This window comes from Microcaecilia unicolor, chromosome 1 (genome assembly GCF_901765095.1).
Source record: "Microcaecilia unicolor chromosome 1, aMicUni1.1, whole genome shotgun sequence".
Taxonomy (NCBI): domain Eukaryota; kingdom Metazoa; phylum Chordata; class Amphibia; order Gymnophiona; family Siphonopidae; genus Microcaecilia; species Microcaecilia unicolor.
Window position 1 is genome coordinate 672,618,762 of NC_044031.1, and position 23,748 is coordinate 672,642,509.

The window sequence follows — 23,748 nt, forward strand, 5'->3', positions numbered from 1 at the left end:
TTACGTTGCATTTGCACGGATAGTTCAAGTGGAATGAGGCTCCTAAAGACAAAGTTTCTGCTCGAAGTGTTAAGAAGTCTTTCCTCCTAGTTTGGGTTAATTTAGTAACATCTGGGAATACCCAGATTTTCCCTCCATAGAATAGATTTTGTATATTCTTCAAAGCCATCTTCCTAAAAAGTTCTAAATCTTGGGAAAATACAAATGAGACCAACAAAGTTTGTCGCTCGGTTACATCGGACAATGAAGTTTCCAACAATTCTGAAACATTTAGTTCCGATTGATCCAGCCTTTGCCCAGCTTTCTTTGTAGGACGATAATAAATTTTATTTACTGGAGGCACGTTTTCCAGGGAAAATTTTAAGTTTTCCACCAAATACCTTTTGAAGGTTTCCAGTGGTGTAGATATTGAAGTCCGTGGAAAATTCAAAAAGCGTAAATTAAGCCTCCTATTATAGTTTTCAAAGTATTCCAACTTGTTATGAATCAGCATGTTATCTTGTATTAATTTAACTGAAGTTTCCTTCAATTTAGAATTTTCATTTGACAAAATCTTAATCTTTTCAGAAACCTCTTCTTTCATAAAGGAAAATGCATTAGTTAATTCCTTTACATTACTCACTAACGGTTTGATTTTGCTCGTTGATATCATCACCGTCTGCAGAGTTTCCCAAATTGCTTCAAGCGTCACCGCAGGCAAGGAGATCTGAGGTGTTCCTAGTCTCTGTGCCTTACTCTCAGCCATCGTTGTTTTAGAGGCCTCGGTTGCGACATCGAGGTGGGGACCCAGATGTAGCTCTCTTCTCCCGTCTTCGCGGTATAGGGCTATACCTCCATCATCGAGCACAGCCGGTTGCGGTGGTGGTGGGCGTGCCGGGGGGGACAACGAGATGTCCTGCGCCAAGAGTTCGGCTCTTCCTCGGGCAACGAGCTCAGCGGGGCTTCCCGGCGTCATTACAGGGGTTCTCGCGAGGAATCCCTCAATGGTAGGCTGTGTTGGAGTAGAAGTTAAAACCGGCTGGGCTCCGTTTTCACAAGACCCTTCCTCTTGGTATGTGGCATCGCAACAAACTTAGAGATAAAAGTTTTAGTAAGAAAATACTCCAGGAGGAATGGGTTTAAACACAGCGTTACCAGAGGTTCACCCACGGTTCGATGTTACTGCCGCCATCTTGCTCCGCCCCCTAGATTTCCTAGTGTGTGCATTTCTTAATCATTGTGATGTAGTAACAATAATGACTGATACACTCTCCAATTAAAGTGCAAATAAAGAGTTTCATTTACCCAATATGAATCTAAAAGAATCTGTAGTATTTTAATCTTTGAGCAGTCTGTGGTGATCAAGTGAGCAGGCTGCAATACCAAAGCAATACAGGATGTCATATAACAGTAGATGCCATGTGGCCCAACAACCTCAACATCTGCCAGGCTGCAACCTGCTGAGCTGCTCAGACTTGAGTGGCAAGGGCAACAAGTGTGTCTAGCTGATTGTCTAGCAAGGCTCCAATGAACTCCAATCGCTGGACAGGGAGCAGATAGGCCTTGGGGTAGTTTAAAACGAACCCTAGTAGCTCTAACACCTGAACTGTCCTCTGCATGGACTCCTGAGTACCACCCTTCGACGTGCTCATTTGAGGTCATGAACTAGATAGGCTCTCCACAGGTGTTTCATTCTGCACCTTGTGGGGGAAGAGGGGTCACATAATTTTGTTTGGCTGCAATAAGTACATAAGTATTGCCACACTGGGACAGACCAAAGGTCCATCAAGCCCAGCATCCTGTTTCCAACAGTGGCCAATCCAGGTCATAAATACCTGGCAAGCTCCCAGAAAACTCAATACATTTTTTGCTGCTTACCCCAGAAATAAGCAGTGGATCTGCCCCAAATCAATATAATAATGGTCTATGGATTTTTCCTTTAGGAAGCCGTCCATACCTTTTTAAAACCCCGCTTAGCTAACCGCCTTTACCACATTCTCTGGCAATGAATTCCAGAGTTTAAATTACACGTTGAGAAAGGAAACTTTTCTCTGATTTATATTAAATTTACTACTTTGTAGCTTCTTCGCATGCCCCCTGTCCTAGTATTTTTGGAAAGAGTAAACAAACGATTCATGTCTACCTGTTCCACTCCGCTCATATAGACCTCTATCATATCTCCCCTCAGCCGTCTCTTCTCCAAGCTGAAGAGCCCTAAACGCTTCAGCCGTTCCTCATAGTCGTCCCATCCCCTTTATCATTTTCGTCGCCCTTCTCTGTTCCTTTTCTAATTCTACTATATCTTTTTTGAGATGTGGCGACCAGAATGGAACACAATATTCAAGGTGCAGTCACACCATGGACCGATAAAAAGGCATTATAATGTCCTCACTTTGATTTTCCATTCCTTTCCTAATAATACCTAACACCGCCGCAGCACACTGAGCACAGGATTTCAACGTATCATCAACAAGAACGCCAAGATCCCTTTCTTGGTCAGTGATTCCTAACGTGGAACCTTGCATTACGTAGCTATAGTTCGGCATTACGTAGCTATAGTTCGGGTTCCTCTTTCCCACATGTTATCACTTTGCACTTGCTCACATTAAATGTCATCTGCCATTTAGACGGCCAGTCTCCTAGTCTCATAAGGTCCTCTTGTAATTTTTCACAATCTTCTTGTGACTTAACCACATTGAATAACTTTGTGTAGTCAGCAAACAGCACACGCGCAATAATCCATTAAAAAAAATAATGCGTCACTGATGTCACTAGAAACACAACCCAAACAGCTGATTGACACTGTTTAACATCATAAATGTATCACTCAATAAAAGGTTTCAGTGATGGTGTTCAAAAACGGACTATGCAATCCTGTATAAAAAATACAATTCAAGAAAGGGGGAAGGGGGAGGGGGAAGATATCCAGCATGGTCTCAAACGTTATATCTCATTAACACTAAACAGAACCAAAAGTATTCCTCTCAAACCAACCTTTCAAAACAGGAGTACTACATATCCACAGCACGTATACCATGACTCTAAAGATGAAAAAATATTTTAAACGGTGATCTTTAAAACGGACAATTCTGCATTCAAATAATAAAAAGTGGGAGGAAGGGGGAAAACTCCAGCGATATCTAAAATGTTATATCTCATTAACTCCTGATTTAATGTATTTATTTTAAATCAACCTTACAAAACAGGAGTGCAGCATATTTCCACAAAGCGAATGCTACATACCTGTAGAAGGTATTCTCCGAGGACAGCAGGCTGATTGTTCTCACTGATGGGTGACGTCCACGGCAGCCCCTCCAATCGGAAACTTCTCTAGCAAAGTCCTTTGCTAGTCCTCGCGCGCCCGCGCGGCCGTCTTCCCGCCCGAAACCGGCTCGAGCCGGCCAGTCCAGTATGTAGCAAGACAATACACTTCAAGGGAAGACACAACTCCAAAGGGGAGGCGGGCGGGTTTGTGAGAACAATCAGCCTGCTGTCCTCGGAGAATACCTTCTACAGGTATGTAGCATTCGCTTTCTCCGAGGACAAGCAGGCTGCTTGTTCTCACTGATGGGGTATCCCTAGCCCCCAGGCTCACTCAAAACAAGAACCATGGTCAATTTGGCCTCGCAACGGCGAGGACATAACTGAGATTGACCTAAAAAATTTACCAACTAACTGAGAGTGCAGCCTGGAACAGAACAAACAGGGCCCTCGGGGGGTGGAGTTGGATCCTAAAGCCCAAACAGGTTCTGAAGAACTGACTGCCCGAACCGACTGTCGCGTCGGGTATCCTGCTGCAGACAGTAATGAGATGTGAATGTGTGGACAGATGACCACGTCGCAGCTTTGCAAATTTCTTCAATAGAGGCTGACTTCAAGTGGGCTACCGACGCAGCCATGGCTCTAACATTATGAGCCGTGACATGACCCTCAAGAGCCAGCCCCGCCTGGGCGTAAGTGAAGGAAATGCAATCTGCTAGCCAATTGGATATGGTGCGTTTCCCTACAGCCACTCCCCTCCTATTGGGATCAAAAGAAACAAACAATTGGGCGGACTGTCTGTGGGGCTGTGTCCGCTCCAGGTAGAAGGCCAATGCTCTCTTGCAGTCCAATGTGTGCAGCTGACGTTCAGCAGGGCAGGAATGAGGACGGGGAAAGAATGTTGGCAAGACAATTGACTGGTTCAGATGGAACTCCGACACGACCTTTGGCAAGAACTTAGGGTGAGTGCGGAGGACTACTCTGTTATGATGAAATTTGGTGTAAGGGGCCTGGGCTACCAGGGCCTGAAGCTCACTGACTCTACGAGCTGAAGTAACTGCCACCAAGAAAATGACCTTCCAGGTCAAGTACTTCAGATGGCAGGAATTCAGTGGCTCAAAAGGAGGTTTCATCAGCTGGGTGAGAACGACATTGAGATCCCATGACACTGTAGGAGGCTTGACAGGGGGCTTTGACAAAAGCAAACCTCTCATGAAGCGAACAACTAAAGGCTGTCCTGAGATCGGCTTACCTTCCACATGGTAATGGTATGCACTGATCGCGCTAAGGTGAACTCTTACAGAGTTGGTCTTAAGACCAGACTCAGACAAGTGCAGAAGGTATTCAAGCAGGGTCTGTGTAGGACAAGAGCGAGGAGCTAGGGCCTTGCTGTCACACCAGACGGCAAACCTCCTCCACAGAAAGAAGTAACTCCTCTTAGTGGAATCTTTCCTGGAAGCAAGCAAGACGCGGGAGACACCCTCTGACAGACCCAAAGAGGCAAAGTCTACGCTCTCAACATCCAGGCCGTGAGAGCCAGGGACCGGAGGCTGGGATGCAGAAGAGCCCCTTCGTCCTGCGTGATGAGGGTCGGAAAACACTCCAATCTCCACGGTTCTTCGGAGGATAACTCCAGAAGAAGAGGGAACCAGATCTGACGCGGCCAAAAAGGAGCAATCAGAATCATGGTGCCTCGATCTTGCTTGAGTTTCAACAAAGTCTTCCCCACCAGAGGAATGGGAGGATAAGCATACAGCAGGCCCTCCCCCCAATCCAGGAGGAAGGCATCCGATGCCAGTCTGCCGTGGGCCTGAAGCCTGGAACAGAACTGAGGGACTTTGTGGTTCACTCGAGATGCGAAGAGATCCACCAAGGGGGTGCCCCACGCTTGGAAGATCTGGCGCACCACTCTGGAGTTGAGCGACCACTTGTGAGGTTGCATAATCCGGCTCAGTCTGTCGGCCAGACTGTTGTTTACGCCTGCCAGATATGTGGCTTGGAGCACCATGCCGAGACGGCGAGCCCAGAGCCACATGCTGACGGCTTCCTGACACAGGGGGCGAGATCCGGTGCCCCCCTGCTTGTTGACATAGTACATGGCAACCTGGTTGTCTGTCTGAATTTGGATAATTTGATGGGACAGCCGATCTCTGAAAGCCTTCAGAGCGTTCCAGATCGCTCGCAACTCCAGGAGATTGATCTGTAGACCGCGCTCCTGGAGGGACCAGCTTCCTTGGGTGTGAAGCCCATCGACATGAGCTCCCCATCCCAGGAGAGACGCATCCGTTGTCAGCACTTTTTGTGGCTGAGGAATTTGGAAAGGACGTCCCAGAGTCAAATTGGACCAGATTGTCCACCAATACAGGGATTCGAGAAAACTCGTGGACAGGTGGATCACGTCTTCTAGACCCCCAGCAGCCTGATACCACTGGGAGGCTAGGGTCCATTGAGCAGATCTCATGTGAAGACGGGCCATGGGAGTCACATGAACTGTGGAGGCCATGTGGCCCAGCAATCTCAACATCTGCCGAGCTGTGATCTGCTGGGACGCTCGCACCCGCGAGACGAGGGACAACAAGTTGTTGGCCCTCGTCTCTGGGAGATAGGCGCGAGCCGTCCGAGAATCCAGCAGAGCTCCTATGAATTCGAGTTTCTGCACTGGGAGAAGATGGGACTTTGGATAATTTATCACAAACCCCAGTAGCTCCAGGAGGCGAATAGTCATCTGCATGGACTGCAGGGCTCCTGCCTCGGATGTGTTCTTCACCAGCCAATCGTCGAGATATGGGAACACGTGCACCCCCAGCCTGCGAAGTGCCGCTGCTACCACAGCTAGGCACTTTGTGAACACCCTGGGCGCAGAGGCGAGCCCAAAGGGTAGCACACAGTACTGGAAGTGGCGTGTGCCCAACTGAAATCGCAGATACTGTCTGTGAGCTGGCAGTATCGGGATGTGTGTGTAGGCATCCTTCAAGTCCAGAGAGCATAGCCAATCGTTTTGCTGAATCATGGGGAGAAGGGTGCCCAGGGAAAGCATCCTGAACTTTTCTTTTACGAGATATTTGTTCAGGGCCCTTAGGTCTAGGATGGGACGCATCCCCCTGTTTTCTTTTCCACAAGGAAGTACCTGGAATAGAATCCCAGCCCTTCTTGCCCGGATGGCACGGGCTCGACCGCATTGGCGCTGAGAAGGGCGGAGAGTTCCTCTGCAAGTACCTGCTTGTGCTGGAAGCTGTAAGACTGAGCTCCCGGTGGACAATTTGGAGGTTTTGAGGCCAAATTGAGGGTGTATCCTTGCCGGACTATTTGGAGAACCCACTGGTCGGAGGTTATTAGAGGCCACCTTTGGTGAAAAGCTTTCAACCTCCCCCCGACTGGTAGGTCGCCCGGCACTGACACTTGGATGTCGGCTATGCTCTGCTGGAGCCAGTCAAAAGCTCGCCCCTTGCTTTTGCTGGGGAGCCGAGGGGCCTGGCTGAGGCGCACGCTGCTGACGAGAGCGAGCGCGCTGGGGCTTAGCCTGGGCCGCAGGCTGTCGAGAAGGAGGATTGTACCTACGCTTACCAGAAGAGTAGGGAACAGTCTTCCTTCCCCCGAAAAATCTTCTACCTGTAGAGGTAGATGCTGAAGGCTGCCGGCGGGAGAACTTGTCGAATGCGGTGTCCCGCTGGTGGAGAGACTCTACCACCTGTTCGACTTTCTCTCCAAAAATGTTGTCCGCACGGCAAGGCGAGTCCGCAATCCGCTGCTGGAGTCTATTCTCCAGGTCGGCGGCACGCAGCCATGAGAGCCTGCGCATCACCACACCTTGAGCAGCGGCTCTGGACGCAACATCAAAGGTGTCATACACCCCTCTGGCCAGGAATTTTCTGCACGCCTTCAGCTGCCTGACCACCTCCTGAAAAGGCTTGGCTTGCTCAGGGGGAAGAGCATCAACCAAGCCCGCCAACTGCCGCACATTGTTCCGCATGTGTATGCTCGTGTAGAGCTGGTAAGACTGGATTTTGGCCACGAGCATAGAGGAATGGTAGGCCTTCCTCCCAAAGGAGTCTAAGGTTCTAGAGTCCTTGCCCGGGGGCGCCGAAGCATGCTCCCTAGAACTCTTAGCCTTCTTTAGGGCCAGATCCACAACTCCAGAATCATGAGGCAACTGGGTGCGCATCAGATCTGGGTCCCCATGGATCCGGTACTGGGACTCGATCTTCTTGGGGATGTGGGGATTAGTTAGAGGTTTTGTCCAGTTCGCAAGCAATGTCTTTTTTAGGACATGGTGCAAGGGAACAGTGGACGCTTCCTTAGGTGGAGAAGGATAGTCCAGGAGCTCAAACATTTCAGCCCTGGGCTCGTCCTCCACAACCACCGGGAAGGGGATGGCCGTAGACATCTCCCGGACAAAGGAAGCGAAAGACAGACTCTCAGGAGGAGAAAGCTGTCTTTCAGGAGAGGGAGTGGGATCAGAAGGAAGACCCTCAGACTCCTCGTCAGAGAAATATCTGGGGTCTTCTTCTTCCTCCCACGAGGCCTCACCCTCGGTGTCAGACACAAGTTCACGAACCTGTGTCTGCAACCTCGCCCGGCTCGACTCAGTGGAGCCACGTCCACGATGGGGGCGTCGAGAGGTAGACTCCCTGGCCCGCATCGGCGAAGCTCCCTCCGCCGACGTAGTCGGGGAGCCCTCCTGGGAGGTGGCCGCAGTCGGTACCGCCCCGGGCGATGGGCCAGCCGGCGCCACGCTCGACGGTACCGGAGGCGCAAGCACCGCCGGTACCGGAGGGGTAGGGCGCAACAGCTCTCCCAGAATCTCTGGGAGAACGGCCCGGAGGCTCTCGTTCAGAGCGGCTGCAGTGAAAGGCAAAGAGGTCGATGCAGGCGTCGACGTCAGAACCTGTTCCGGGCGAGGAGGCTGTTCCGGGCTGTCCAGAGTGGAGCGCATCGACACCTCTTTAACAGAGGGTGAGCGGTCCTCTCGGTGCCGATGCCTGCTGGGTGCCGACTCCCTCGGCGACCCAGAGCTCTCGGTGCCGACGCAGGGAGGCGACCGGTGTCGATGCTTCTTCGATTTCTTCCGAAGCATGTCACCGGAGCTCCCCGGCACCGACGAGGAGGACGTAGAATCCAGCCGTCGCTTCCTCGGGGCCGAGGCCGAAGGAGGTCGGTCTCGGGGGGGCTGTACCGCAGGAGCCCTCAGGGTAGGAGGAGACCCACCCGAAGGCTCACCGCCACCAGCAGGGGAATGGACAGCCCTCACCTGCACTCCTGACGATGCACCACCGTCCGACGACATCAGCAGACGAGGTCCCGGTACGACCGACGTCGATGCAGCTATCCGCTGTCTCGGCGCCGATGCAGAGGCCCGATGCCTCGATGCACTCTATGCAGGGGCGGCCGAGGAAGATGGTCTGGACGCTGACGACGTCGATGCACTCGAAGATCCCGGTGCCGATGCCGACGAAGAGCCCGAGAACAACACGTTCCACTGGGCTAGTCTCGCTACCTGAGTCCGCCTTTGAAGCAGGGAACACAGACTGCAGTTCTGAGGGCGGTGCTCGGCCCCCAGACACTGAAGACACGACGAGTGTCGATCAGTGAGCGAGATAACCCGGGCGCACTGGGTGCACTTCTTGAAGCCGCTGGAAGGCTTCGATGTCATGGGCGGAAAAATCGCGCCGGCGAAATCAAAGTCCGAAATGACGGAAAAAGAGCACCAAAAAATTTGTAAGGGAGAAAATCTCGACCGAGGCCGAAAAGGCCTACCCCGACGACGAAAGAAAACTTATCGGGGCAAAAAGCTGGAAGTACGGGGAGGATTAACACGAAACCCGGGGGGGGGGGGGGTTTCCGGAGCACTTCCCGACACTTGAAAGACTTTTCCAAAGAAAAAACACGTGAAAATAAATTTGGACGCGCGAGGTCGACTTTCCGGGGCTCGACACGGCGAAAACACGACCGTACCGAGTGCGGACAAAAGAAGACTGGCCGGCTCAAGCCGGTTTCGGGCGGGAAGACGGCCGCGCATGCGCGGTGCGCGCGAGGACTAGCAAAGGACTTTGCTAGAGAAGTTTCCGATTGGAGGGGCTGCCGTGGACGTCACCCATCAGTGAGAACAAGCAGCCTGCTTGTCCTCGGAGAATATGTATATTATAAACCTGAAGATTTAAAAAAATGCCTGAATAGACTATCTTCCTCTGTTGTGGTGCAAAAAGACTAGTAAAGTCATCATTCAAAATAAGGTTACTGCAACACTACCTCACAGCACATACTATAAGAAACTTATAAAAGAATTTTAATGTTTATTCACAGCTTATACAAAAACATTTCAATTTATCTTCTCTGAAAAATAGAATGCTACCTCTAATAACAGTGCCTTATACTATTTATTTTACTTTATCATTAACATAGTTTCTGAATATTCCTTTTCTCTAGTGTTTCATGCCTTATTTTCTATCATTCATGCATCCATTCATTCAACCTAATACTCATGACTAGACCCCTTGCTGCCTATCTGATAACATTTCAATGATTACAACAAACTTAATTTCTATACAATTATACTGGGTTGAGTCCAATTTTCTCAGCATTAAATATTGTAGTAAAGATTCCGATAAGCTGGTATCACTTATCTAATGAAAGTTCCGTTGATTAATCTGTATTATAACAGCAAGGGTGTTGCATCACAGATTCAAAGTCTCTGATTCAACGTCTCTCTTCTTTGCTTGGGAAAAGGACTCAACTACGGAAGCTACTGGACATTAATGTAAGGGCCAAAAAGCAGGACTTAACTACAGAAGCTACAGGACATTAAAAAATGAGTTTAGTGTCAATAGTTACTCTTAAACTTTTCAAAGGAGGAGTAAGAACAAGCGAGAGCCACCACCCAACCAGTGATCCATAATGCTGGACACTTGGAATTAATAGTTAAAGACAGTCCGCAATCTAGGATAGGCACAAATTAAGTGAAGTAAAAATCAGGGACCAGGGCATCAGTGTACCAAAGGAGCTGAATGTCATCAGCAAAAATGAATGGGCTAACACCTAAAGACTGAATCAATGTTGCAAGTTGGCTAAGAACAGTTTTGTTTGTTTGTTGATTTATTAAGTAAAACTTGATATACCACCTTTCACATAAAAATATATATATCAAGGCTGTTTATAATAAGAACCAAAAAAGCAAAAAACCAAAGAGAGCTGGTCAAGAAGTAAAGAAAGTGCAGCCAAGGAAGTGGAATGTCACTAATTATTGTGATAAGAGAAAGGGGTGGCAAAAGGATACCCAGAGACTCTCACCTCAACAAAGAGATGAGGCCGAGGAATGGCACACCATATGTACAGCCTTTTAATCTTTATATAAAGGATGCAACATCTTTCATCCAAAAATCCTATTATCTAACCAAAATACTGTAATTTGTATGAGATAAGCTTGTACTTCTATAAATCTGCTCCAAAACCGGGAAGGTGCCCAAGGCATCACTAAAACTCATAACTAGCAGGTGATTTGCCTGGAAGTCTCAGCACAGAGGTCAGGAATGCAGTAAGCAGATGATATCACCACCACCAGAGGGTCCTCGGAGAACATGGCTGAAACATGAACAATGCCCACTACCACTGTTGTTCCTGTTCTTCCATTTCCAGTGCCAAATCAAACCCAGCATTTCTTTAAAGAAGTAAATTAAAAAAAAAAAAAAGAAAAAAAATGCACATATACATCATAAGAACCATTCCACAAGATGGCTTCACTGCAGCTCACATCTTCCCCCACACAGGGCAGCTTAGAAAAGTAGAAAGACACAGATCAATTAATTAAAAAAAAAACATGGGAAGTGCAACTTGCCTGCTTCTGATAGCTTGCTTTCATCAAATGCTTTATTTTTTGCATCCTTAAAAAAGTGGAAGGGTTGTATTTTCACCCCATCAATCTTGGGAAACAATAGTGCTAAGCCAGCTTCTCCATCTTCAATTTCCTGAGGTCGACTACCATGCGATGCCATTGGTGTAACTAAGAAAAAAGACAAAGTAGTTTGGGTTTTTTTTTGTTTGTTTGTTTTTTAATCAATGGCTTTGTCAGTAGAGACACAGTTATGCATGGCACACTTTAGGGAAGGATGGGTAATAGTTATGAATGGCAGACTCCTGAGTTACAGGTTAAACATGACAAATTTCGTGTTGTGGTAATGAATGCCAGTCTTTAGTAGATGGTGACTATACGTGGCAAACAGCATGGGTGGGTGGAGGGTAGACAGTGGCTAGACAAGGCAGATTGCTGGAGAGGGGGCAAAGGGTGGGGCTAGAGTCCATGGCTATGTATGGCAAAACAAAAGGGAGCATGAACGAACATGGCTATGTCTGGCGAACACAAGATAAACAACAAGAGTCCATAAGAAGTTAAAGTTGCAGTTTGTTGACAAGAAATTACTATGAGGAAAGAATTCATTACCCGTACAAAAGTTATCACAAATTATACCAGCACATACACAAACCATACAATTAGTATGACAGTGTTGGTGTCGTGTGACCATTTCATAGACTTCAAAAAATAATGAATTCAACTATATTGACCACTGTGATACAGAGTATGGTGAATGCCATTCCAAGCATAGGGAGCTTTGCTTTCGATTTTTACTGTACTGTATGTCTACTAGGGAAGTATCTGTTTTAAGACAAGAACAAAAATGGGAAAACATCAACAGAAAAAATTACTCATTTTGGGGGGTGGGGGGGAGGCAAGTCACAAAAATATATTTAGCTGAACAAGAACTAAAACAATGTTTCATATAATATAAAACTTTACAAACTTTACATGTGAAAGTGTCACTAATTAAGCAGTGAAGCTGCAATTTTAGTTTCTTTTTGAAAAGATGAAAATAAACAGTGTTGGATTAAAGAGAATGAGTCCTTTAATCCCTTGTGCAGAGCCCTGGCCGAAACACGCACTTTTATAAAACCTATATGTGCCTTTGAGCTGGTGTAATGCCCGACGTGGAAGAACCCCAGCAGAGCCAGCGTGGAGCCAGAATTTAACCAGTTAGCAGACTGAATACTACTGCTAACTGGTTAAATAAGTGCATAAAGTTAGGACAGCAAAAACGTTGTCCTAACTTTATCTGCCAAGCTAACCAGCACCGGTCTGAATATCAGTCAGTGCCCGGTGAACTCCCAGGTGACTTCACTGACCTGGATATTCAATGCCTGAGTCTGGATATGGCCCAGTGTTGAATATCCAGGTTTAATTCAGCCTATGACTTAGTGGCTTAAAAAAAAACTGCTGACTCTGGGCTGAATAGTGGCCTAGTATTTTACACAGGTAAAAATCACTTTTACACATGGACATGTTTCTAAAATAATGGCCTTAATTCTGTGGTTTATTAAAACAATACAACACCCCCTCCTTTGCTGCCCACCATTTGCAGCCTCAATTGTTCACTTGCATCCCCTCCCTTGCCCAAATCCCCACCGATTGGTCTCTCTGCTGCTCAATTTCTACTTTCTGGGGCTTTTTCAATTGCTGGTGGCTTCCCCAGCTCAGACACTTTGAGCCACTCTGTACCAATACTTCTGTGCTTCTGACTAAATATCATGAGGAACATGGGTATATTGGTGCTGAATGGCTCAAAGAGCATAAGAACGAACCAGGTACAGCTGAAAATCAGCAGAGCACTGGCCGCTGTGACATACTGCACTTCCTCTATCTGCTGCAGCAGGTAACAGTTTGTGTCAGGCAACAATCAGCATCAGTAGTGTGATTACTGCTGCAAGTGCTTCAGGCAGCCTAAAATAAAGTTGAAAAATCAATTCAACCACATCTTTTCATCCATAAGCCCCTGGCTTTTTGGAACCAGCTCAAACTGATGATGAAAACCTTACCAGTGATTGTATATACTGAGAAAACTGCACAGAGCAGCATAATCACAGAGCAGGAGCACACGTGCAGCGAATGCCTGGGTACAAAGTTCTCATACTTCAAAAAAACCTGCAGCACACACAGAACAATTTGTATTGTTCCTACCTATGATTCCTGGTGTGACCAATCCCAGAATCTGACACTGGCTCGGCAACAAATTTTCCAGTACAGCTGCTATTTCTGCACCATTTTTCTTCCTTGCTGCAAAATATTAAACTTAAAATTAAAAATCATTTAAACAGGTAGACACTTGAAAACAATGAAAGAAATTTCTCTCATCAGTGCATACTTGACCATGGCGTATAATTTTGTATGCTGTTAGAAAGAATGCTTGATAATAACTAGGGTTTCTGATTCTAGGGGTTTATATTTTGGAATTTTAGGATTTTAGGGCACTTTCCAAGGATTCAAACAACAGGAATTCACTGGTGTTATTTGTGTTGCAAAAAACGCTTGAGCTATTAAGATGAATTCCATTCAGTGACCCAAAACACCCTTCTCACCCAGGACCCCCCCCCCCCCCCACACACACACACACATCAGCCTCAGCTCCCCCCTTTTCTCCCAGCCCCCTTGCATCAGCCTCAGCTCCCCCCTTTTCTTCCAGTCCCCTTGCATCAGCCTCAGCTCCCCTCTTCTCAACCAGCCCCCTTGCATCAGCCTCAGCTCCCCTCTTCTCAACCAGCCCCTTTGCATCAGCCTCAGCTCCCCTCTTTTCTCCCAGCCCCCTTGCTCTTTTCTCCCAGCCCTCTTGCATCAGCCTCAGCTCCCCCCTTTTCTCCCAGTCCCCTTGCATCAGCCTCAGATCCCCCCCTTTTCTCCCAGTCCCCTTGCATCAGCCTCAGATCCCCCCCTTTTCTCCCAGTCCCCTTGCATCAGCCTCAGTTCCCTCCTTTTCTCCCAGTCCCCTTGCATCAGCCTCAGCTCCCCACGTTTCTCCCAGTCCCCTTGCATCAGCCTCAGCTCCCCCTTCAGCGACTGAACTGAGCATGAGCAGGAGAGCGAGCCAGTATTAGCAGCTGAAGGGCACCTGCTGAATTAAGTACCTCTCGTTCAGCACCCATGGGACTCGTGCAATATTTTGTTGTGGTGGTTGTGGCGGCAGTGGCTTGGGGGGGGGGGGGGGAAAGAAAATACTGTCCCCCTCCAATATGGACTTCTGGTTACATCCTTGCTTCTGGTGGTACTCATTTCAACATGCAAGATCAGTGAACTCCAGACCTTAGTGACTTATATACTAGGGGTACACATCTAGTCAAAATGTTTTCAGAATTCACTTGATTTTTTTTTTTTTTTTTTGGAGGGGGGGGGGGGTTATTCCACATTCTATTTAATAAAAAATGTAACATGCATTAGAACTTCCTAATGCTGAGGGGGGGGGGGGTTCATCTGGTGAATGTATATGTTATGGTCACATGTTGAAGGATAACAGCATATCGTTGTGTTGTTTCATTGTATTGTTTGTGTTATGTTTCCTTGAAAAATAAAAATAAATTAAAAAAAGAACTTTTTATTGCACACAAATCTAGTATGAGCATTACTCTGTAAGGTAGGTTAATGTATTTTAAACTGATGTTGTGTACACTAAATTTAAAGTGTGGTAACTCCACCACGTTTTTCCATACTATGGTGGAGTCTCTGCACATTTTTCAAAATGTCTGTCTTTTTTGTTCTTTTGACCCCCAATAAAACTGTTACTATCATTGATAAATGCACCCTATCTAGGCAGAATACACAGGTACAACTCTTGAAAGGCATGTCACGCATAGTTGCATTATTGGCTCACCTGAGGTTGACCTCCATGGGAGAGATCTTCCCGGCTGCAAAGTGGATTTCTGTCCACACATTCACATCCCTTCATTGTACATAGAGACTCCAAATGCAACAACAAGTTCTAGCAATATATCAAGCAAAGAACTTTTGAGGATCAGAATCCAATCCTATCCACCCTAAGGCCTATTTCTATTATATCCAGGTTACCTTCATAAGTTTAAAAATGTCCCGTTGCCACAAAACATATACTGGGGTCAATATTCAAAGCACTTTAGCTGCTTAACTTTCGGAGTTAACCAGTTAAAGCATTGGCATTGAAACTTTTTGCCTCAACAGATAAGTTTTAGCTGGGCATGTTAATGTATGGCCAAACGTTATCCATTTAAAATTAGGAAGAACTGGAGAGGAGGCAGGCGAACTATTCGGCTGCTATATGGTTAAAGCTAACTGGGTAAGCCAACTGTAGATCTAACGGGCCTAAACTATCTGGAGTCAAACACTGAATCACCAACCCCGTGCTTGAACGCTTAATGTGTAAGCTTTTTCTTCACAGAATAAAGACAAATTGAGAACACAAATACTTCTCTCAGATTGGAGTCTTTAGTGAACAACTGTAATCTGTAACCCTTTTTGTCACAATCTGACATACAGTCCTGATGCAGGCAGTCGCAGAAAAGTGGGCATATCAGGTTTGGTTGATGCTTGAATACATTTTCTGTTTCCTTACTAGTATCTTCTGTCATTTGTCTTCCTGGTTTCTCCTAACCAGGGTGTTCGACCACTATTTGGACTGTGGCATCTCTTTTTGGATCTAAAATATCTAGATACTGATATTCAGGCATCTTTAACTGCTTATATTCAGTGGCACCGAGATGAGAGAAGAAGTAACAAGACAGGACAACACAACAACATTTAAAGCGATGGAAATTTGAAGATGCAAAAGAGAAAGAAAACACAGGAGAAAGGCACTGCCATAGAATCAAAATAATCTCTTCAGTGTATAGTGCAGCATTTGCTTGTGCATTACAAAAGAATGACACCTCTTGCAGCGCTGCTCCTCCCTAGCACTGGCCCTGAAGTGTCAGTATAAGGACCGCACTGCTGAGATGCTGCTGGTCATGATCCCTTCTCCACTTATGTCCTGCACCAGAATCATTTTGGAGACCTCCTGCCATAAAATGGGAAGACATATTAAGGTATGTTAAGCATACTACTTATGACCCGTTTCATTTATCTATGTGACTTCACTTCTTATGTTATGCTGGCTGTGTGTGGAGAGTAGCGACGGCAGGTCTCGTCCCTGGCTGCCGCTGCGCTGCTCAACAGAAGATTTCGTCGAGTCTTGTCTCGGGCTGCATTTAGAGGAAGCTGCCCAGTCATTATAACACTCATACTAAGCCCACCAGCAAGACTTCCTTGTCACATCTGCAGTCACAGATATCCTTGTTCTTTACAATTTCATTGTAATTCAGCTGTTTCATCTGTTCCAACCAAAGCTGATAAACCCCTGATGCAGGCCGATGTGGCCGAAACACGATTCGTGTCGGGCTTTTATTGATTTTAATAAAGACATTGTTTGGGAAGACATTACATGAGAGAGGACTCTTTTTTGGATCCACTGTGTGTACCTGGTGTTCTTCATTTCTCCTGTGGAGAGATCACCTTCTGTGGTTGTTTCACTTCACCTCTAGAAACCTTTTTTTTTTTTTTTTTTTTTTTGCTGTAGAAACGAATTGTTACTATATTTTACAATTTCAAAGCGGTCTTTTTAAAGACCATCGGTCTACCTTTTTGGTAGCTGTTTATTTTTTATGCTTATATTCATTATTGTAAAACTCCTGAGGTAGGCACTATATCCGAAACACAGTGCCGTGTCAAGTCTGTTATGAAAGAAAAGTGTTTTGTAAAGCTTAAGGACTTTTTGTGTCAATAAAGTATTTTGTCATCGCAAGTCCCACTGTCTGCTGAGTCGTCCATCTCCCACTTCCTTGTCTCTTGATGTTTTTCCAGTGGGACTTTTGTGTTCAGCTTCTGCCAGGAAAGAGCACACAGGCAACCATGAGAAGACACTGCCCCTTTGCAAGAGGCAATACACTCTCCCAGAGGACAGCCCATGCCAGCGCAGCCAAGGTCTTATAGACATGAGCTGCAGACTGAAAACGCAGCCAGGAGGAGTAGCCTGAAGAAGGCTGCAAGGGCAGCTAAGAAGCCGAGAGTAACCTGGGAGCAGCAAGGTCCAGACTTCCTCTGTGCGAGAATTTGCCACGTGAGGAGCTGAAACCCCAAAAGCAGACAAAAAACCTCAGCCTCAAGGAAACCGGCACCATCTGCACAACAGCCCAAAAGCTGCAAGGACAGAAAAGGAGAAAGAACAATCGACTATTGCAGCCGGTGACCAAAATGGCTGCTGCCGACTGAAGAGAGCAATTGTTAAAAAAAAAAAAAATGTGCCAGGCAAACTCCCATACAGGCTGCTCAAAAAGAAATAAAATGTACCACGCAGGTGCATTAACCTGAACAGCACAAAATTTATACTCACAATTTTGCCAGCCTTACCGGTACCCACTGGTTCTCTCTGATCAGGTGGCTGAATCCAGATAGTTGCAAGAGAAAAGAAACACCCCTTCTCCTCCAGAATGCTATAAGCAGAAATCTGCTCTCTTTCAACATTACTTTTTTTCTCCAAAGTTCTGCGAGGAAGAAGAGGAGTGGCAGGAGAGGTGGGGAGGGACCTGGCACCACCAGGTGTACCCCAAGTCAGGCACTTCTACAGGTTTAGACATCCCCACGCTTAACTGAACCAGGGGGACACGAACAGAAGCCACAAGGAGCTTAAGAGACCGTCCACCACCTGCTTGAGAACACCGACTGACCAAGAAGCATACCATCCTATGTGGCAGAGTTCAGTTTGGTACTCTCTATTTCCAGTTGCTGGTAGATGGACATAACCCACAAGTGTCTGGATTCAACTACTGCTGATGACAAGGAAATTCAATTTTATTGCATACTGTTATTATTTATGATTTAGTTTGATTATTGTATGTATGTATTGCCCAATATCAACGGAAGTGGAACTTGTTTCAAGGATGGCCTTATTCAATTCTAGCATAACATAATATAATCTATATATACCATATGTTGTATGAGTTTGTTGCTGCCATTTATCAAATAGGAGTTAGTTGTGGCCTGGAGAGCTTTTAACCAAACAATATTTTCACCCAATGCCAATCCAAGAAGCCATGCCTGGTCTAGTTATTAAAGAATATTTCAGGAACTATACCCTACAGCAAGGGTTCTCAACCCAGTCCTCGAGAAACACCTAACCAGTCATGTTTTGAAGATATCCACAAAGAATATGCATGAGATAAATTGGAATGCACTGCCTCCATTGTATGCAAATCTATTTGATGCATATTCATTGTGGGTATCCTGAAAAACCGACTGGCTAGGTTGAGAGCCCCTGTCCTAGAGATAGTATCAGCATCCAACTCACAGATCCTCAAACGTAAAGACTATCTCTCACAGAAGATGCAAACAGGGTTTATGCCCTTACCTTTCTTTTGTCTCTGAACATCTCCATGTCCACAGAAAGTCTCTGCATCAGCCAAATACAGAACAGTTTCAGGCAGGACATACACCTTCTGTACAGAGAAAACAAGCATGATGCAAAATACATACTATTATACCAACCCTACATCTTACACAGTCACTTCAGTTATTCAAACCAGATTTAAAGCAGTGGTTCCCAAACTTGACCTACTGAGTCCTTGGGGTTTTCAGGATATCCATAATACATTTCCTGGAGATCATCTGTCTATGCCAAGATATCAATGCATGTAAATGTCTCCTGAAGATTCATTATGGATATCCTAGAAACTTTAACATTAAAAAAGTGTTCATAGATGAAAAAAAAAAAAAAAAAAAAGAATCCAACTCCACCATCCTTAGGCTCATTTTTTTTAGTTCCAGGCTGCTTTCTAAAATTAAGAATGCTTTTTTAAAAAAGCACAAAATATTCAATCAAGTTTGTCACAAAAAATAACGTTTGTGTCTGTCTTTTCAAGAGCCATTATTTGTATTTTCCCTTTATTCTGTTGCAGGAAACTTATAGCTAGGAGTCCCATTTTGTGAAGACTTGTTATTCTGCTTGTCCTTACAGAAAACCAAAGGCCCAAAACAGCCAGGAGAGGCTCTTGGCAGTTTAAATTGTCTGTCCGGAGGTAACCAGGCATTTCCAGCAGCACTTAATTGGGGGAAGAGTTGACACTTAGTTGGTTAAGTGCCTATTTTCAGCACTTAACCAGCTAACAGCATAAATAGGATCACATAAAATGCAGTTCTATCTTTTTGTGGTTCTTCATAGTCAGTTAAGTGCCAAATATTACACTTAACCAGCTGTGTTTTCACTGGCTCTGTATATCCGCAAGTTCAATGCTAGAGCCCAGATATGACCTGGCATTGAATTTCTAGGTAGAATGCTGGCAACGGTCAGAAAAATGCTGATCACCATCAGGCCCAAAGTAGTTACTTTTAAGCAGGTGTTCTCTATGGACAGCAGAACATAAGTCCTGATATAACCTGCCACCTGATGTAATGGCAAACCTCTTCCATTTAGAAATGCATGACCTCATGATAGAAGAACTCTTGAAAGCCAAAAGGACTTCTGACAGACTGCCATAAGGTTCAGGTTAGTCAAAGTTACCCTCTTAACATCCAATCTTGCACGATCAGTGTTGGAGAAACCTTCAGTTTCATGGGGCTTCTTATGGAAAGCTCCAAAAGAAGGAACTAGATCTGCCTCAGCCAGTAAGGGGCTTTGAGAATCATGGTTCCCTAGTCTCATTTGAGTTTCAGGAGAATTCTTTCTATGAAAGGTATGGAAGAATATGTGTACAGAGGTCCCTCTCCCCAATCTAGAAGGAAGGCGTCTGAGGTTGGTTTGTTGCATGTCCCTATCTTGGAACAGAACTGAGGCACTTTCTATTGTAAGATGTGGTGAAAAGGAAAAATTAATTCTTACCTGATAATTTTTTTTCCATTAGTCCCAACAGATCAATCCAGAGACTTGTGGGTCCCTCTACCAGCAGGTGGAGATAGAGAGAACCTCCGAGGTTTGCTATATGTGGACCTGTGCAGCCAGCTGAACCTCAGTATGAACGATACCAAAGCAGTGGAATAGAAACAATAGAAAACTCTCCTGACATTGTCAAACCAATTGCCCAACATACTTCCCAGCACTTCTATTTATTTATTTAGTAGTAAAAAAGGCCCGTTTCTGTAGGCAAGGAAACGGGCCTTAGGCAGGCAATTCCCCCCCCCCCCGTGCTACGGCCCCCTTGAACCTCCCTTCCGCAAATCTGTCATTCCCCCCCCCCCCCCCCGTTCCGGCGAAAACTGCCCCCCGCCGCCGCTGCTGCCGTTGTTGTGCTACCTGTTCTTACAGCCGAAGTGTTGTTCTTTCCTTCCCGTTGGTTCTTCAATCATCTTGTCAGGACGTTCCTCTGCATGCGTCTGACGTCAGACGCACTGAGTTAAACTTTCTGAGAAGATGAATGAGGAACCCACCCGAAGGGCAGAACAACACTTCGGCTGTCAGCACAGGTAGTGCACAACAATGGCGGGGGGTGCGGTTTTCGGCGTTTTGGTGGAGGGGATCGACAGGTTCAGGAAGGGGGTGGGTTTCGAGGGGGCCGTAGCGTGGGGGGGTGACAGCTGATTCCCAGGCAGTAGGAGGAGTAGGGAAACATGCTGTGCATGTTTCCCTACTCCTCTCCTTACCTTGGAATCAGCTGTTTTGACGTCATTGACGTCCGTGCGTGTCTGCCTCGCAGTCCACCTGCAGCCAGGGAGCCACGGTCCCAAGCATAGAACGTTGGAGGTGAGAATTATTATATAGGATTTTTTAAATCAAATGAAGGAACATTCAGAACGGAACCCAAAAAAAAAAAACTAACCAACCGCAACAAAACCGCAGAGAGTAAACCCAGGGGTGGGGCCTCTGGATTGATTTGTTGAGACTAATGGAAAGAAAATTATCAGGTAAGAATTAATTTTTCCTTCAATGGCGTCCCACAGATCAATCCAGAGACTTGTGGGATGTACTCAAGCAGTCCTCAAGTAGAACGGGAGACCCCCAACCCGGCAGAAATCACCGACGAGCCAAACACCACATCTTGATTAGCTGCCACATCCACCCGATAATGACGAGTAAATGTATAGACCGAAGCCCATGTAGCTGCCCTACAGATATCTTCCAGAGAAACCAAACAGGACTCTACATAGGAGGAAGCTTGAGCTCATGTAGATTGAGCATGAACTTGCAAAGGGGCTTGCTTGCCCAATGCCACATATGCCGAAGAGATGGCCTCCCGCAACCAACAGGCTATGGTGGCCTTGGACACCATATGACCATTCTTACTGCCTCCAAAAAGGATGAAGAGATGGTCAGAAAGACGAAATTCATTCATCACCTCCAAATACCTGAGAAGAGCCAGTCTCACATCGAGGCAGCGAAGAGCCTAGAATTGCTCAGGGTAATCTTCCCAGCGGAAGGCTGGAGAGAGATCAAAAACTCCCCTGGCTGTACCGCTGTGATCACTGATCGGAGGGTTTCCATGCGGAAAAGCCGAACCCGTAAGGATCTGTTGACTGCCCCAGACACTGCAGGGATCAATTATGAATGTCTGCAAGTGACATGGTCCTGTTGCACCTGATGTTTAAGGCCACCAGGAGCTTAAGGGGTGCCCAGGGTGCCACGGAAAACAAAGAAAATTTCAAATTGCCAAAAACCTTACAAACAAAAATAGGAGAAGGAATCTGGCCCCATGCAACACTTATACAAAGGAATAACCAAACCACAACATAAAGCGACCTCAACAGAGATGAGACGCAAGCTGAAAGGGGAGAAACGGAATCTTCACTGATCCACGGAAAGAAGACAACTAACCTGGTCCCGCATGATGATGGCAGGCAGAAGATGCTTACACGAGTGGTGCATCATTCTTAAACGGCTCTAGAAAGTTGCTGGTGAGTGGTTACCATGCCAAGCTCCATCAGATGACATCACCTATCAGTCAGAAAATTGCCATCCTGCTTGAGCCATCCTGCTTGACTTTGGAGAAACCCATCTACATGGGTGCCCCAGTCCAGTCTGGTTATGTCTGTTAACACTGATTGAATTGCATTTGGAAAGGGCCAACTTTTGCCAGATCAATTTGTCCACCAGAACAACGAGTTCCAGAGAAGACCGATTACAAAAATTGTGTCCTGGAGCTTTCCAGTTGCCATTGTCCACTGTATGCTAAAGGTTGCAATTGAGATATGCTGGGGTATTATATTACTGTACACGCCATGTGGCCCAACATCCTCAACATCTGCCATCTGCTGAATTGTTTGGATTTCTTCCACTATGGACACTAAGGGAAAATTAGGTTCTTACCTTGGTAATTTTCTTTCCTTTAGTCATAGCAGATGAAGCCATTACGTATGGGTTATGTCCATCAACCAGCAGGGGAGATAGAGAGCACTCAAACTTTCACAGTGCCCTCTTGGCCAGCTAGCTCCACTGCCTCTTCAGTATTTGAAGCTTCCAAAGCAGTATGGCAAACCGCAATGGGAATCACAAGAGCTTTCCTCACAGCGAACGATGGCCCATCACAAGGGCATGAATTCATAAAGGAGGGAATGCACATCCTCCTGGAGGGAATAAACTCATCCTCCTTATTGTATAAGTGGAGGGGAACACACGCGCCTCCTGGAGGGAATCACACATCCTCCCAACACACTGGAGGGAATGAACTCATCCTCCTATTTATAGAACTGGAGGGGAACACACGCGCCTCCTGGAGAGAATCAACACATCCTCCAAAAAAAACATGCTGGAGGGAATGAACACATCCTCCTAAATTTAAACTGAACATGAATCCTGAAGATTGTTTTCCAACTTTCTCCCAAGGAAGGAACTTCAGGAAATTAGAACAGAACCTGAAAAACAGATTCACAGCATACAGACAATCATACAGGGAGGGCTCATGGCTTCATCTGCTATGACTAAAGGAAAGAAAATTACCAAGGTAAGAACCTAATTTTCCCTTCCTTGTCATCAAGCAGATGAAGCCATTACGTATGGGATGTAACAAAGCAATCCCTAGATAGGGTGGGAACAAGCCACACCACGCGCTAGCACTTGTGCACCAAAACGCGCATCCCTCCTGGCAGCCACATCCAGCCTGTAATGTCGGGCAAAGGAGAGCTTAGAAGCCCATGTTGCTGCACTGCATATCTCTTGAAGAGAGAGTGCTCCAGTTTCAGCCCAAGAGGAAGAAATCGCTCTAGTAGAATGTGCCTTAAAGGCTACAGGCGGAACCCTGCCGGCCAGCAGATAAGCTGAAAAGATAGTTTCTTTGAGCCAGCGGGCAAGAGTGGCTTTAGACGCTGGAGACCCTCTGCGAGAACCGGATAGCAAAACAAACAGATGATCAGAAGTCCTGAAAGAGTTAGTAACTCGCAGATACTGCAGCAGAGTCCTGCGCACATCCAAAAGGTGCAGCTGCCCAAAAGATTCTGGAAACTCTTCCTCTGAAAAAGAGGGCAAGAAAATAAGCTGGTTTAGGTGAAAGGCTGAAACCACCTTAGGCATAAAGGAAGGCACGGTCCGAACCGTGACTCCGGACTCTGAAAATTGCTGAAATGGGTCTCTACAGGACAGCGTCTGGAGCTCTGACACCCGTCTCGCCGAGGTAATGGCCACCAGAAAAACGGCCTTCAGTGTCAAGTCTTTCTCCGATGCTCGCAGAAGCGGCTCAAAAGGAGATGCCTGCAGGGTTTTCAAAACTAGCCCC

General features: G+C 46.4%; 1 protein-coding gene across 1 annotated transcript in view; it reads right to left on the bottom strand.

The window, feature by feature from the left end:
• The window catches only part of FBXO22 (F-box protein 22), a 72,919-nt gene that overhangs the window by 17,995 nt on the left and 31,176 nt on the right, over positions 1-23,748 (bottom strand). Inside the window, exons 3-5 of the mRNA XM_030187400.1 lie at positions 18,462-18,549; positions 13,241-13,336; positions 11,069-11,233 (exon numbers count right to left, since the gene is read on the bottom strand). Coding sequence (XP_030043260.1) covers positions 11,069-11,233; positions 13,241-13,336; positions 18,462-18,549 — 349 coding nt within the window. The remainder of the gene's footprint in view (positions 1-11,068; positions 11,234-13,240; positions 13,337-18,461; positions 18,550-23,748) is intronic.